The sequence below is a fragment of the Cydia pomonella genome, chromosome 14 (assembly GCF_033807575.1).
Source record: "Cydia pomonella isolate Wapato2018A chromosome 14, ilCydPomo1, whole genome shotgun sequence".
NCBI classification, from domain to species: domain Eukaryota; kingdom Metazoa; phylum Arthropoda; class Insecta; order Lepidoptera; family Tortricidae; genus Cydia; species Cydia pomonella.
In genome coordinates this window covers 21,016,708-21,029,683 of record NC_084716.1, presented here as the reverse complement: position 1 = coordinate 21,029,683, position 12,976 = coordinate 21,016,708, and the positions used below count along the sequence as shown (strand labels likewise).

At 40.5% G+C, this 12,976-nt stretch overlaps 1 protein-coding gene across 6 annotated transcripts in view; it reads right to left on the bottom strand.

Moving 5' to 3' along the window:
- Positions 1-12,976, bottom strand: part of LOC133525181 (myotubularin-related protein 6) — a 105,997-nt gene that overhangs the window by 11,587 nt on the left and 81,434 nt on the right. For all 6 annotated transcript variants that reach the window (XR_009800531.1, XR_009800532.1, XR_009800533.1 and 3 more), the window contains 10 exons: positions 11,548-11,664; positions 9,935-10,097; positions 7,623-7,780; positions 6,874-7,046; positions 6,163-6,250; positions 4,680-4,812; positions 3,847-3,922; positions 3,394-3,550; positions 2,684-2,827; positions 1,168-1,274 (listed from right to left, as the gene is read on the bottom strand). Coding sequence is in view for 3 of the 6 variants with exons in the window: in XM_061861454.1 (XP_061717438.1) it covers positions 1,168-1,274; positions 2,684-2,827; positions 3,394-3,550; positions 3,847-3,922; positions 4,680-4,812; positions 6,163-6,250; positions 6,874-7,046; positions 7,623-7,780; positions 9,935-10,097; positions 11,548-11,664 (1,316 nt within the window). In the remaining 3 variants the exon portion in view is untranslated. The remainder of the gene's footprint in view (positions 1-1,167; positions 1,275-2,683; positions 2,828-3,393; positions 3,551-3,846; positions 3,923-4,679; positions 4,813-6,162; positions 6,251-6,873; positions 7,047-7,622; positions 7,781-9,934; positions 10,098-11,547; positions 11,665-12,976) is intronic.

Sequence of the window (12,976 nt, the reverse complement as noted above, 5' to 3'; positions counted from 1 at the left end):
AGAGATCGCTTCTTAGCGATAAGACCGCCTGTTGTTACTGTCTATTTTGACTGTATGGTGCACAATAAAGAATATTTACTTACTTACTTACTACCGCGAAATACACAACACGTTCATTGGTAGTTTTTTTTTATATTATGACATTGTACTACAGTTTATTTTTTTATTTTTAAATACTTAATATATGTAATAGTATATATAGGTGGTGTAGGGGTAGTATGTGTAGGTGTATGTGAAGTCCCCAATCCGCATCGGGCTAGCGTGGGGACTATAGCCCGAGCCCTCTCGCACATGAGAGGAGGCCTGTGCCCAGCAGTGGGACGTATATAGGCTGAATTATTATTATATTATTATAATATATGTAATAAAGAAATTAGGGTCAGATTTGTAATTGATTTGCATTCTTGAAATTTCCCGGTAAATTACAGGAAGTAGAATATACATCTTTTAATTACTAATCTATGACTGACTTATCGATGTCGTTTTTGCCACAAAAACTTCTGTCTGATGATGTTATAGTTCGTGTCATCCACGATGACGCGCAGATTTGTCAAATCTAACCTTTACTAACATGGCAATACGAGTCAAGGCGCGCGTCTTCGTGAATGACACGATCTATATTTTCGCGACTATTCGATAATACTTCAAAAAAAAAATTCAAACAAGAAAAATACAAAATATCAAATATCAAACATTTACTCGGCAAATAGGCCACAGGGGCACTTTTACATGTCCATTTTTACAAACAATAAAAATTACAGAAAACAATTACAAATATGGAATCGATGAAATAATAAATACTTTATTAGAGATGTATACTGTCTCTAAATGTCAAATTACACAAAAAAAAAACCAACAAATACTAAAATTCTTTAGAGATGTATAAGTGTCTAAGTGTCAGAGATAAAATATAAAAAAAAAGATATTAAATTATCCTTAGAGATGTAGAGGGTCTCCAAGGCTTGAATTCTTATATAAATAATTAAAAGACAAAAAATTAAATCAGACAAGAACCTAACATTTCATAACTTATAAAGGGAGCAAAATACGGTACATATACCATAGATTGTTTAAAGACAGTTTGATCCCATCCTTTTGCCAATGACATTACGACCAAATAACCAAGGGGTTGTTTAGGTATTACGTAAGATGATTCACTGTACGTACCTAAGATCCCGTCGGTCCTTCTGGCAGTTGCCGATAAAAGTGCCGTACTGGCAGGCGTGCGCGTGGTCGTGGAGAGTCAGCAGGAACCGCTCGTTGAATTGGAACGCCTGCACACACACAAATTCAGGTGTCACTATATAAAATGGACCCGGGTACGTCCTTAAACTACGTCCAAAAGAGAGGTATGGGTATTGTGAATTTCATCTCGCTTTGTGTGGTAGGGCACAGCCAGTGGATGTCATTCCAGATCTAGAGCAGAGCCCAACTGGAGAAGTACCTCCACCTTACAGAAAACAGCAGCCAAATAACACTAGACCCTACCCATAGTGTTGTGTTCCTGCCGGTGAGTAAGGTTGCCAGAGCTCAATGAGGGGGGGCGGGTTTAGGGTCGGCAACGCGCATGTAACTCCTCTGGAGTTGCAGGCGTACATAGACTACGGAGGCTGCTTACCATCAGGCGGGCTGTATGCTTGTTTGCCACCGACGTAGTATAAAATATATATATATATAAAAGGGTGGGCGAGTGTCGTGGAACACTCGGTTGGAACGAAGAATATTATTATTGATAAACGTATTATATTATTGATTAATAAAAAAAAAACAAAAACATAATCGAATTAAACTGTATAGTTGTTCATTCGGTGAAATATATGTGAAAGTCGTTTCTAACGGAAGACGCAAACGTGGAGTCACGGGACAGGCTTAGCCTAGTGTGACCCACAACATTTATGTAATTGTATTTGATTTTGAAAAAATAAATTTTACTTTACTTTTACTTTACTTTACTTATTTGAAAACATTCGTGACTAAATGTCTGCGTGATATCTCACACTAATATAGGTACATAATTATATATATGTATATGTATTTTTATTTATATATTGAATATGTTTATATGTAGGTATTTTTAAAATATACATTTGTGTAAGTATAGTATCATAGTAGTCTCGACTTGTGTCTATTTCCATATCAACTCTTTACAATCCTGCACCAAACTATTTCTGTTTAGCCCAATGGTTGACTGGTAGAGAATGCCTCAAGGCGTTAAGTCCGCCATTTGTACTCTTTTTGTAAATTTGTGCAATAAAGTTTAAACAAACAAACAAAGAAAATAATAATTATTGCTTAAAAAATTTCACAAATCAGTTCCGAAATGCGACTTACGGGCAGGGAGAAAAACCACACATAAGAGAACATTTTTGTATAAGCTGAAACTGATACGTTTAGCTCGTGCTTCACATTCGCTTAATCAATCAAAAATATGACATTCAAGTGCAAAAAAAAAACAACGGGGATCGAACGCGAGTATTACCTATAACCTAACTGAATGACATCCGTTACATGTTATTTTTATGTTAGTGTACTTTCGAGGGTGGATATTCTGTAAGTGATACCTCGGGACATTGTCGAAGCAGCTATAGCACGTGGCGTCAAGCAGTTTAAAATGCACCTTCATGCGTTCTAATAAGGTATACAATATCATGTGTCCAAAAGGTAAATGTGTCGAGTGAAGTACCTCCGGGCACTGCCGCAGCAGCTGCCACGTGGCGTCCAGCAGCTGCGTGAACACGGGCGAGCGCTCGCGCGCGTCGCACGCCGCGTGCCCGCAGCGGGCGGAGAACTTGTGCCCGAACGACAGCCAGTCCTTTTCTATTAGGGCCTGAAACAACAAACTGCAGTTAAACTTTCGTGTCTGTAAGACTCTTGCTTTCTTAAATTTCATCAAAATGTAACCTTCGTCAACCGATTGTATGGTCAAAACCCCTGATTGTATGGCCATACTGCAGTATGATGTACCTGGTACCCGTTAATGGTTCTGTAGTGAGGCTCGAACATGAGTGTGGCCAGGGAACAGGCTCGGGCGGTGCGGTCCCAGCCGTCGCTGCAGTGGACGCACACCGATACACCGAATTGTATGGCCACACTACGGTGTGACGTACCTGGTACCCGTTGATGGTTCTGTAGTGAGCCTCGAACATGAGTGTGGCCAGGGAACAGGCTCGAGCGGTGCGGTCCCAGCCGTCGCTGCAGTGGACGCACACTGATACACCGAATTGTATGGCCACACTACGGTGTGACGTACCTGGTACCCGTTGATGGTTCTGTAGTGAGGCTCGAACATGAGTGTGGCCAGGGAACAGGCTCGGGCGGTGCGGTCCCAGCCGTCGCTACAGTGAACGCACACTGATACACCGAATTGTATGGCCACACTGCAGTGTGACGTACCTGGTACCCGTTGATGGTTCTGTAGTGGGGCTCCAACATGAGTGCGGCCAGGGAACAGGCTTGGGCGGTGCGATCCCAGCCGTCGCTGCAATGGACGCACACAGACACGCCGGATTGTATGGCGCCCGCTATCCACCATGATGTGTCTAAAATTGATCTGTAGCAAACGTCAAACAAAATATCCATTTAGTAAACTTGATCGAAAGTTATAACCAGGCATCGGAGTTTTTATCGGACGGTAAGACTAATAGCGAGCTACGGACTCGACATTAGCAATAAAATTCAACTCATATTCATACGCATACTCATTCATCCTTCATGGATAAGAAGGTCATCGTTTAGTTTAATAACACGTAATAATAACTTAGGAGATAAATAAACGCCGAAAAGCACTAATGTTTTATTTGCAATAAAACGAAGAAGAAAGAATAAAACAAAATTCAAAGAACTTACTTGATATGTTTGAGCCATCCCGATGATTCTAAGCCGCTAAGGAATGAGGACATAGTCGGGGAATTCTGTTCACAAGCTGAAACAAAACCATATATCAAAATATCATTGACAAATAATATTGATAAAAAACTAACAGTTTAAAAATGAAGCCAACCCTGCGTGAGTTAAACTGGCATAAATTAAGTACATATTCAGAACCCTGTAAAAAATGATGACTAAGTTTTTTTTGACAATCCTACAAAAAAATATTCTTACTGGAAGATTCTTTGCAATTTATTCTATAGGACTATCCTTCAATACATTATTTAATTAATTTACTTCTATTAAAAAATATAGCAAGTTACGGTTTTCCATTTCATGGAATAATAAACTAAAATAAGTGATCTACAAAAATATAAGGGGGTAAGTGTGTGTGTAAACTAAGTGCACGCTCGAGCGGCGGCGCGGCGTCCAGTGTAAACAAATGCAAACATATGCGATGCTTACATCCCGACGCCGCGCGCCCGCTGGCCGCTCGCCGCGAGGCCGGCCACGTCTGTATCTTTCGGTATTTAAATAAAAGTAAACAAACAATTTGTACATTTTCGGGTAGTTTTAATGTTTATTGGTTAACCAACCAAATACAAAACCGCCTGGATCTGTCACTGAACGACCTGACTTTAAACCTACATTATTTGATCATGTAATGTTTTCATCTACCCTCAACTGGCTTAAGGAGCCATTTGAGGGTAGATTTAGTTAACCTTTTTTTAAATACCTAAAGATATAGAGTAGCCACGCACGACTGAGTGGGATTCGCCCAAAAACATACAAAAAGAAGTCAAAAAGCTCACTTTCTACAAGCTTTTGTAGACTTTTTCTCATGACATGTATGTTGCCGATGCCCATGAACTGGAACTTGATGTTTTCATAGAAAGCCTCGTTTTCGTAACCCTTGCCTGCCGCGCGGTTCACCATCGCGTTTATCTGAAAATAAAAAGGTATTATGTCTGGGCGAATGACAACAAAAAATTCCGTTTTGTCATAAAAACGTATAGTCAACCAATTAGAATCTTAGGCCACTATAGAACCTTGTCGCTTTAACTACTACATACTTGACACACATCACTCAATAAGCACTGTCGTAGAAGTCATTATGTCATGGTTCTATAGTGGCCTAGGAATGAACTTGTTTGACTGTAAGTTTGGATTAGCGTTGCGGACTCTATAATGGCACAGGAAAGCCAAAAAAATAACAGATACTTGTGACCGCAGAATTGTAAGCTATACATATGTATAAGTTTTAGTTCGATATGTACGATGTTGTAAAAGATTTACGTTTAAAAAAATATCATTTAGGACTTCGGTATTTCGTTTCATAATTTTTAGTCAATTCCTGCAGCTACAGAGCATTCTCATTCCCATCCTTTTTGACCGAAGCGTTAGCGTATGTCCGTATGTTATCCTCTACAGTTCGCAATTCTCAATCGATTTCCTTGAAATTTTGTGAGCAGGTCCAATAGTTTTAGAATTTTTCTGTCATTTAGTTTTTTGGAAAGTGTTTAAAATAGTGGAAATAGGCCTAAAAGACTTAAGTGCCATTATTTTCCATAGCACTTAAGACCATTGTGAGCTCACTTCGATAATAATAATAAATATACAATAAATTATTTATTCAGGACCAACTTGGATCATTTTGTGTTAGAGACCATTTTTATTTTAAAGCTAAAATTAGTATATACATAAGTATTTAATAATAGCTAACTATATATTACAAATCGTGCTTCTAATAAATAAATAAGCAGATTTTTCCAAAAAAAAAACAGTTTCAAGAAAATCCGCTTAACTCACTTATTCCTGCGCACATGAGTCATGTAGCAGTTATTTATACAATGCGTTTGTCCACGTATAGTGGAGCCGTGAACCACGTATAGTATGGTGAATTTTATCGACAAATCACCAATACCTATGTTTTGTCTCAACCATTCTAAAACTGCACCCTTTCAAAGTTTTATGGTGCCATACACTACTGCACTTGGTTAATGTATGTGTCTATTACTAAGACTCCGCTGTCCGTCCGTCCGTCCGTCTGTCACCAGGCTGTATCTCATGAACCGTGATAGCTAGACAGTTGAAATTTTCACAGATGATGTATTTCTGTTGCCGCTACAACAACAATTACTAAAAAGTACGGAATCCTCGGTGGGCGAGTCCGACTCGCACTTGTCTGGTTTTTTATTTTTCATTTCTTAAGGTTATGAAGCTAATAGCGAGGTCTACAGCTCACTGAGTCCCTAGTTCAGGAGTACGTTTTGCTGACTGGTATTCTGGACTCACCCTGGGCCTAGTGTCGACGACGTACATGTACCCGCAGTTTGGATTCGCTCTCCTGATGAGATCGAGCATCTGTTCGTCTTCCATACACCTGAAACCAATTTTTTTAATGATTGAAGCAACATCTTTGCATCGAGTTTTTAGTGATGTTAATGAAAAACGCACTAATGCGTCTATCCTGACGGAATTAAAATCCGGTTATCAACCATTTGAACACGTAGCCAGACGGGAGCCGGACAACTTCGAAAAGCGCATTATGGTTGGCATGATGGATGGAGGACGGGGTAGTGAACATCCACCAACCCGCTGGGCAGGCCTTCGGTACAATGTCCATTGTACCGAAGGCCTGCCAGGGATCTACACAGGCGCCTATTATTAGGAAAGCGGAAAATCGTGCAGAAAGGAGAGCCTGGGTGCACAAAATAACGATGTCATGTGGTCGCGACCCTCAGTCATGAGAAAAACTTAAAAACTGATAACATCTAAGGGTATTTTTATTAGGAAGACATCCCCTACTTGCCGTTTCCCCTAGGGGATTCAGAATTTCTGAATTATTCTGAAGCAACAGATACAAATGCTTTATATGAATAGTAAAGCTAGTACGTATGTCGTTTTAGCCCTACACTGACTTGGCGTCTGTAAGTGAACAATGTTCGGGGTCTCCTAGTTTTGATCTGTTCTTCCAGCGTAGTCTTTACACTTATAACAACTTACCTAGCCGAGAATCCACTCAGCGGTTGGCTGCAGCGCGCAATAGCCGCCTTGTTGTGGTGCAGGTAGGCCAGCGCCGGCAGCCGGCCGCGCGAGCGGAAGCTGGCGCTGCCCAGCAGCACGGCGGTGGACGCGCGCGCGGGCACGTAGATCTCACTGGGATACGTGTCGCACAGCTGGAGATTAAATATATACAAATTCACTACATTGTATTTTGAAATTGTGTAATCTTAATACGCACGCCGCCATACAATTGAAGTAATACTCTGATTTTAAAACGACATTCAATTAAAAGTTATTTTTTTACAAGAGGGCAAAATCGTTAACTGTTTGTGCTAATATTGATACCCGAGCAAGCGAAAGATTCTAAAATTGAACCACAAGCGTAGCGAGTGGTATAAAAAATAGCATCTTGAGCGTTGCGAGGGTTAACCAAATTTTGCTACCGAGGAAAGCCCAAAATTTTTCACCACACCAACGTGAGGAAAACCAGACAACATAAGGAAACAACTCAAAATTTGCATCGAATTACTTTGCCACACATGTGGATAAAATGCAACTTTCTCATCAGTTTTTGAATAATCCAAAAAGCCTCTACGAGCTGGTGTGGTGAAAAGTAACATAATATTCATTTTTGGTACTAGTTTTCGTTCTTAGCAATTTTAATATAAAAAAAATAGAGTGTGTACAAGTTTTACATACAAGTAATAAAATATGATCAGGATCCTTATCCTACACAGAATAAACCACACCTCATAATCCTTGTTGGCTGTGCAGAGCACCCACTGTTCGTTAGGCACATTCATCCGCTGAAACTCCGTCTGAATATCGAAGAAGTTCCAGCCCGCCGACTTGGGCAGGTCTTCGGGCGTGGACTTGTAGTGGAAACAATACAGCTCGTCGATGTGCACTGGAATAATGGAATGCGACGATTGAAAAACCGGAAAAGTAAGGGTCGGACTCTCCCACCGAGGGTTCCGTACTTTTTAGTATTTAGCGGCAACAGCTAGCACGGTTCATGAGATACAGCCTGGTGACAGACGGACGGACAGCGGAGTCTTAGTAATAGAGTCCCGTTTTACCCTTTGGGTATGGAGCCCTAAAAAATGCCTACCAACATAGCATAACATTGCAGAGAATGTGTGCAAGTACATATACAAAACCAAGCTTTATACCAAACTTGACCTGACAGCTACAAGAAGGTAGAGTAATTTAGCAGCGATTTTAATAGCACAGATTGTGCAAGTGTTACTTTAAAAGTTTCACGCTTAAAAGAACACTTGCCCAGTCTGCGCTATCAGAATCGCTGCAGAGTTAGCTTCGTCTGACTCTAGAAACACAACGGGAATGAAACCTCCAGAGGTGCCTTATCCCCCCTGCCTTTTTGTGGGGTAGTCAAGAGTCTAGGCCATTAGATCAGCTTTGTATGTCCCAAGGAAACAGTCGTAATCTAAGAATCCTCAGACAAAAGTGCACACGTGCACTAAGTGTTACTTCTCTTACCAGTAAAAACAAGAGATTCTCAAGTGCATCAACAAAAGAAGACGTAATCCAGATTATACGCAGAATGTTGATAAATCTAAAGAACCATTGTCGCAATCCGTTTAAAACCGCCTGTGTTTGTAATCAATTTCAACTGGAACTTAGATCAGTTCGAATTTCTAAATCTGATAGTCGTCTGATGTTGATTTGACATCGATGGCAGTATTTTTCACACCCATCAATATATAGGGTCTCATTTTGGACAGACAACTCTTTTAGGGACGCCGAGTTTTGAATAAAATGGAATGTCGCAGAAATTAAGCGACTAAGTCAAAAAGTTACGCCCGTCTGGCTTCACCTTACTGCCGCCACAGTTTACGCCAAAGACTAAAGTAAGTATAATTGGTTTACGCACGCTCCCTTGCATTGCAACTAATGTTAAATAAATATCAGAACAAGAACATATTTTAAAAGTTCGAATAAGAAGTATGGTTCCGTGCGTAAGCGATTTGTACTAATCAATGCGATTAGTTTCAATTTATATAGAATCGATTCTTCTCGAATCGTCCTCTGACTGGGGTTTTATTTAATAAACGACTTGAAGGTGGAATTGGGTCACAATTTTACAAAGCACGTACCGCTTTGATTCAAAAGGAGGAGTAGAACAATGTATTTGTTTCTTATTTTAAAAGTAAATGTTAGGTATCACGCTACACTAGTTACAAAACGGTATTGTTTAACAGAAAACGTAATAATTTTATAGAATTAATGGCATTCTCGTTCGCGTGGAATCACAAACAATACGGACTGAATTAAATAGTCTTCGTCCGGATGGCTATACATAGTAATATTGGTTTCGGGGGCCCTTGTGGATACACTTCGACCCATAGGGATCTTTTGTGTAGTTGACACCTAAGGAAAGATCCGTCAGCTACTCAAGAACTTTTTTGACCATCTCTATGTGCCGGATGATGGAGCTTATGGGTAGCCTTTTGAATTCCTTTGGTTCTAGATAGCCTGCTCCAAAGTCCTTCATTCTTTGTCTGGTGAGGGCGTGACATTCACACATTAGGTGTGTTACTGTCTCTTCCTCTTCGCCACACATTTGACAATCGATGTTGTCCTCCTTTGACCCCATAATAGCCCGTAAACACCCCTGTTATAATTTTGAGTTGTCTCTTGCTAAGTTTCCATAGCTTTTTGCTCCAACCGGAGTCTACTCCTTGTATAAAGAGCTTTGAGTGCTTTAGACAATGCAATATTATAGTACCATGGTGCTGATCAAATGATGGAGACAGGAGGTGGCCATGGGAACTCTGTGATAAAACAACGCAACCTAATTGTGTTTGGGATTTTTAGAATTGGCTCGAGTATTAGTTCCCTGTGGAAAGAACATGTCGGATGCATCTCATTGCAGTCTCATTCTCGCGGTATGACGAACAAGACAGACTGGAATGTCTTTGTCCAAACCAGTAGAGGGCAGTGTCTGGGCCTGTAGTCGTGATCAGTAGACGGCCTACCGATGATATGTGCATTAGGAGGATCTGAAAGAAATATAATAAACTTTAAACATAAAACGTACCTGGTTGACTAAGCCGTAGTAATGTCTGATGCATTTCATGGCAGTCTCGTTCTCGTGGTATGACGAACAAGACAGACTGGAATGTCTTCGTCCGGACGAGTAGAGGGGAGCCTGTGGTCGTGATCGGTAGACGGTCTACTGACGATATGTGCATTAGGAGGATCTGAAAGAGAAAGATTTGACTTTAGGTATAAATAAAAACCGGCCAAGTGCATGTCGGACCATGCTCAGTGTAAGGTTCCAAAGTTACCCGTTCATCACAATAAGTTACCTTGAACGGAGGCTATAAGTCAGCATCACGTACAGTCAGCAAAAGGGAGTACCTTCGCGGCGCTTTGTACGTCTTTGTATTAAGAAGGGAAGACTTTTTGCAATAACTTAAACGGCTTAACCGGTAATGTTCGTTACAGTTTTCATTGAAAGTCTTTACTAAGTTTTAGTTACACAATTTTTTTTCTTCATATTTTTGGCCCCACGGTTCAAAAGTTAAAGTCCGGCCCTCTAACTTATGAACCATGAGTCCAAAAAAAATGAAAAAAATCTTAAATCAAAAGAGTAAATAAAAACTATAGCGAACATTATTGGTCCAGCTGTTTTGAATTATTGCAAATAGTCTTCTCTTCTTAGTAAAAAGATGTACAAAGCGCTGCGAAGGTACTCCCTTATGCTTGTAATGTACACGATACTTACTAATAGCCCCCGTTTAGCTTTTTCTGGCAGAATGGTAACTATGGAACCCTACACCGACTATGACCGGACACGCTCTTGGCCGATTATTTGCAATACAGATCCAATGAATAACTAAACTTAAGGCAAAAAATTATTGAACACCAAACGCCCTCAACTTTACCAAGCCAAATATGCCTAGCTTATACGAGTAGAAACAGTGTGTCTCTATTAGTTTACCCATACACTGTCTATTAGTTTACCCATATATCACAGAAAACTATATCTGATTCTTAATAATTTCACTTTTTATCATAACAAAATGTCCAAAACCTCGTTTTATAATTTGTATACTTGGTATAAACTGGCTGTACCTTAATATTGCATTGTCACCCGATTATGTATGCAAAATTTCAGCTCAATCTGAAACCGGGAAGTGGGTTCAAATTAGCCTTATTTCAAGATTGACCCACACCACACAAACATACGTACATACTAACAGTAGATATAAGATCGTCGGGTCTTTATCATTTGTCACCGTGCCTGTCACGATCTAACAAGTAAGTAAGCGCGAAAGTGACAGACATAGTGAGAAGTGATAGAAATGGAACTATGCTGCAATCGCAGGGCAAGTTAAATAAAATCTTGTAAAAAAGATAAGATAGTTCTAAGATACAAGTCAAAAATAAGCGGGCATTTCACTCGTTTCTTCCCAGAACGTGCAGAATGCCCTTACGGGCACCAAGAATGGGGCCAGCACACGAATGCGAGTCAATCGTGCAATCAAACGCAACCAATCACACGCGTGACGGGAACTCATCAACCAATTGCGTTGTGCCATTCCACTGGTCCGCACGAAACGAGAATGTTAGGTCGGAATTATATGAACGGACCTATCGTTACTTTTGAAACCGTTGTGACTATCACATAAGGTGATTAACACATACCCAAGTTTCTTTCTTCATCTCATGGTCGACGAAGATGAGGTGCGTGGTGGCGAAGTACAGCGTGCCCTTGGATGGGTTCCTCAGGTTGTACTTGTCCATCAGCTGGACATTCTCCAACTGAAACAATTGGCTACATTAATACACATGTTCAAAGCTTGACTTGTTGAGTGCTCGTTCTATAGAAACGACTTCGACAGAATAAACTGCGTCGGTGTCACAATAAGGGCGGTTTCAGACTAGCGTATTTTTCTGCACGTACGGTAAGAGCTTACACGTGCGTTACTTTCCCAACATTTGGTCTATCTATACCAGTAGGGCTAAAGATGGTCGGCTGTCACGTTCTAACGAGTATGTAAGCGCGAAAGTGACGGGCATAGTGACAGGTCATAAAAATGGAACCATGCTGCCACTGCAGCTTACACGCGTGTACGCGTACGCCCGTAACGCTCAATAATGTAATGCAACCTCGCGACCTAAACGCGTAAGCGCCATGAATGTTTACGGCACTTACGACGTTTTAGTCGCGTGGTACAGGTTGCGACTACAGCGGCTGTATCATGGTCGCATTTTTATCACTTGTCATATTATGCGTCACTCTCGCACTTGCATACTTGTTAGAACGTGACAGGCATGATGACAGATGATAAAACACCGACCATATTAGCCCTACAGGTTGCGACTACGACAATTTCAATGTTTAGTAATAATCTGGAGTCTGGAGTTGCAGGTGTACATAGGCTACGGAGACTGCTTAGCATCAGGCAGGTCGTATGCTTGTTTGCCACCGACGTAGTATAAAAAAAAAACTCAATGGTGAAGAACTTGGTCTGAATCTAAAAATCGAAATACAGGCAAAAAATCAATCTATCTCAGTCATCACCGTCATTAGTCGAAATCCTGTACTACCCTTCCCTTTGATTCTATATCGTTCAAAAACAGATAAAAGGGTTGCAAGACTTTTAAAACATACACAACCGTCCGCCAAATATACAACAAAAATTTCATTTGTTCAATCCTCCAAAAATGGACAGAATTCCTACCCAAAAATTTCCGAACAATCTTCCAGCATCCGCCAAAGAGAATCCCTGAAAGTTTACACAAGTTATGTGTTTAGGATAAGCCAACGAACTTTGTAAAGTATCCTTTGGCTATTTACTCAGGGTTTACTCAGGTGGGTTGATATATTACTGAATAGGTTTCTAACAAGGCTTTATTTTTAACCCCCGACGCAAAAAAAGGGGTATTATATGTCTTTCTGTGGCATCGTAGCTCTCAAACGGATGGACCGATTTCGATGTGGTGTTTGTACTTGACAGCTAGTTTCCTTGCGGTGGTTCTTAGCTATGTTTGAAAGAAATCGATCCAAAAGTTTGAAGAGTACCAGCTCTTTTCCATTCTCCATGATTTTTTAGTATGTTATTGACACAAT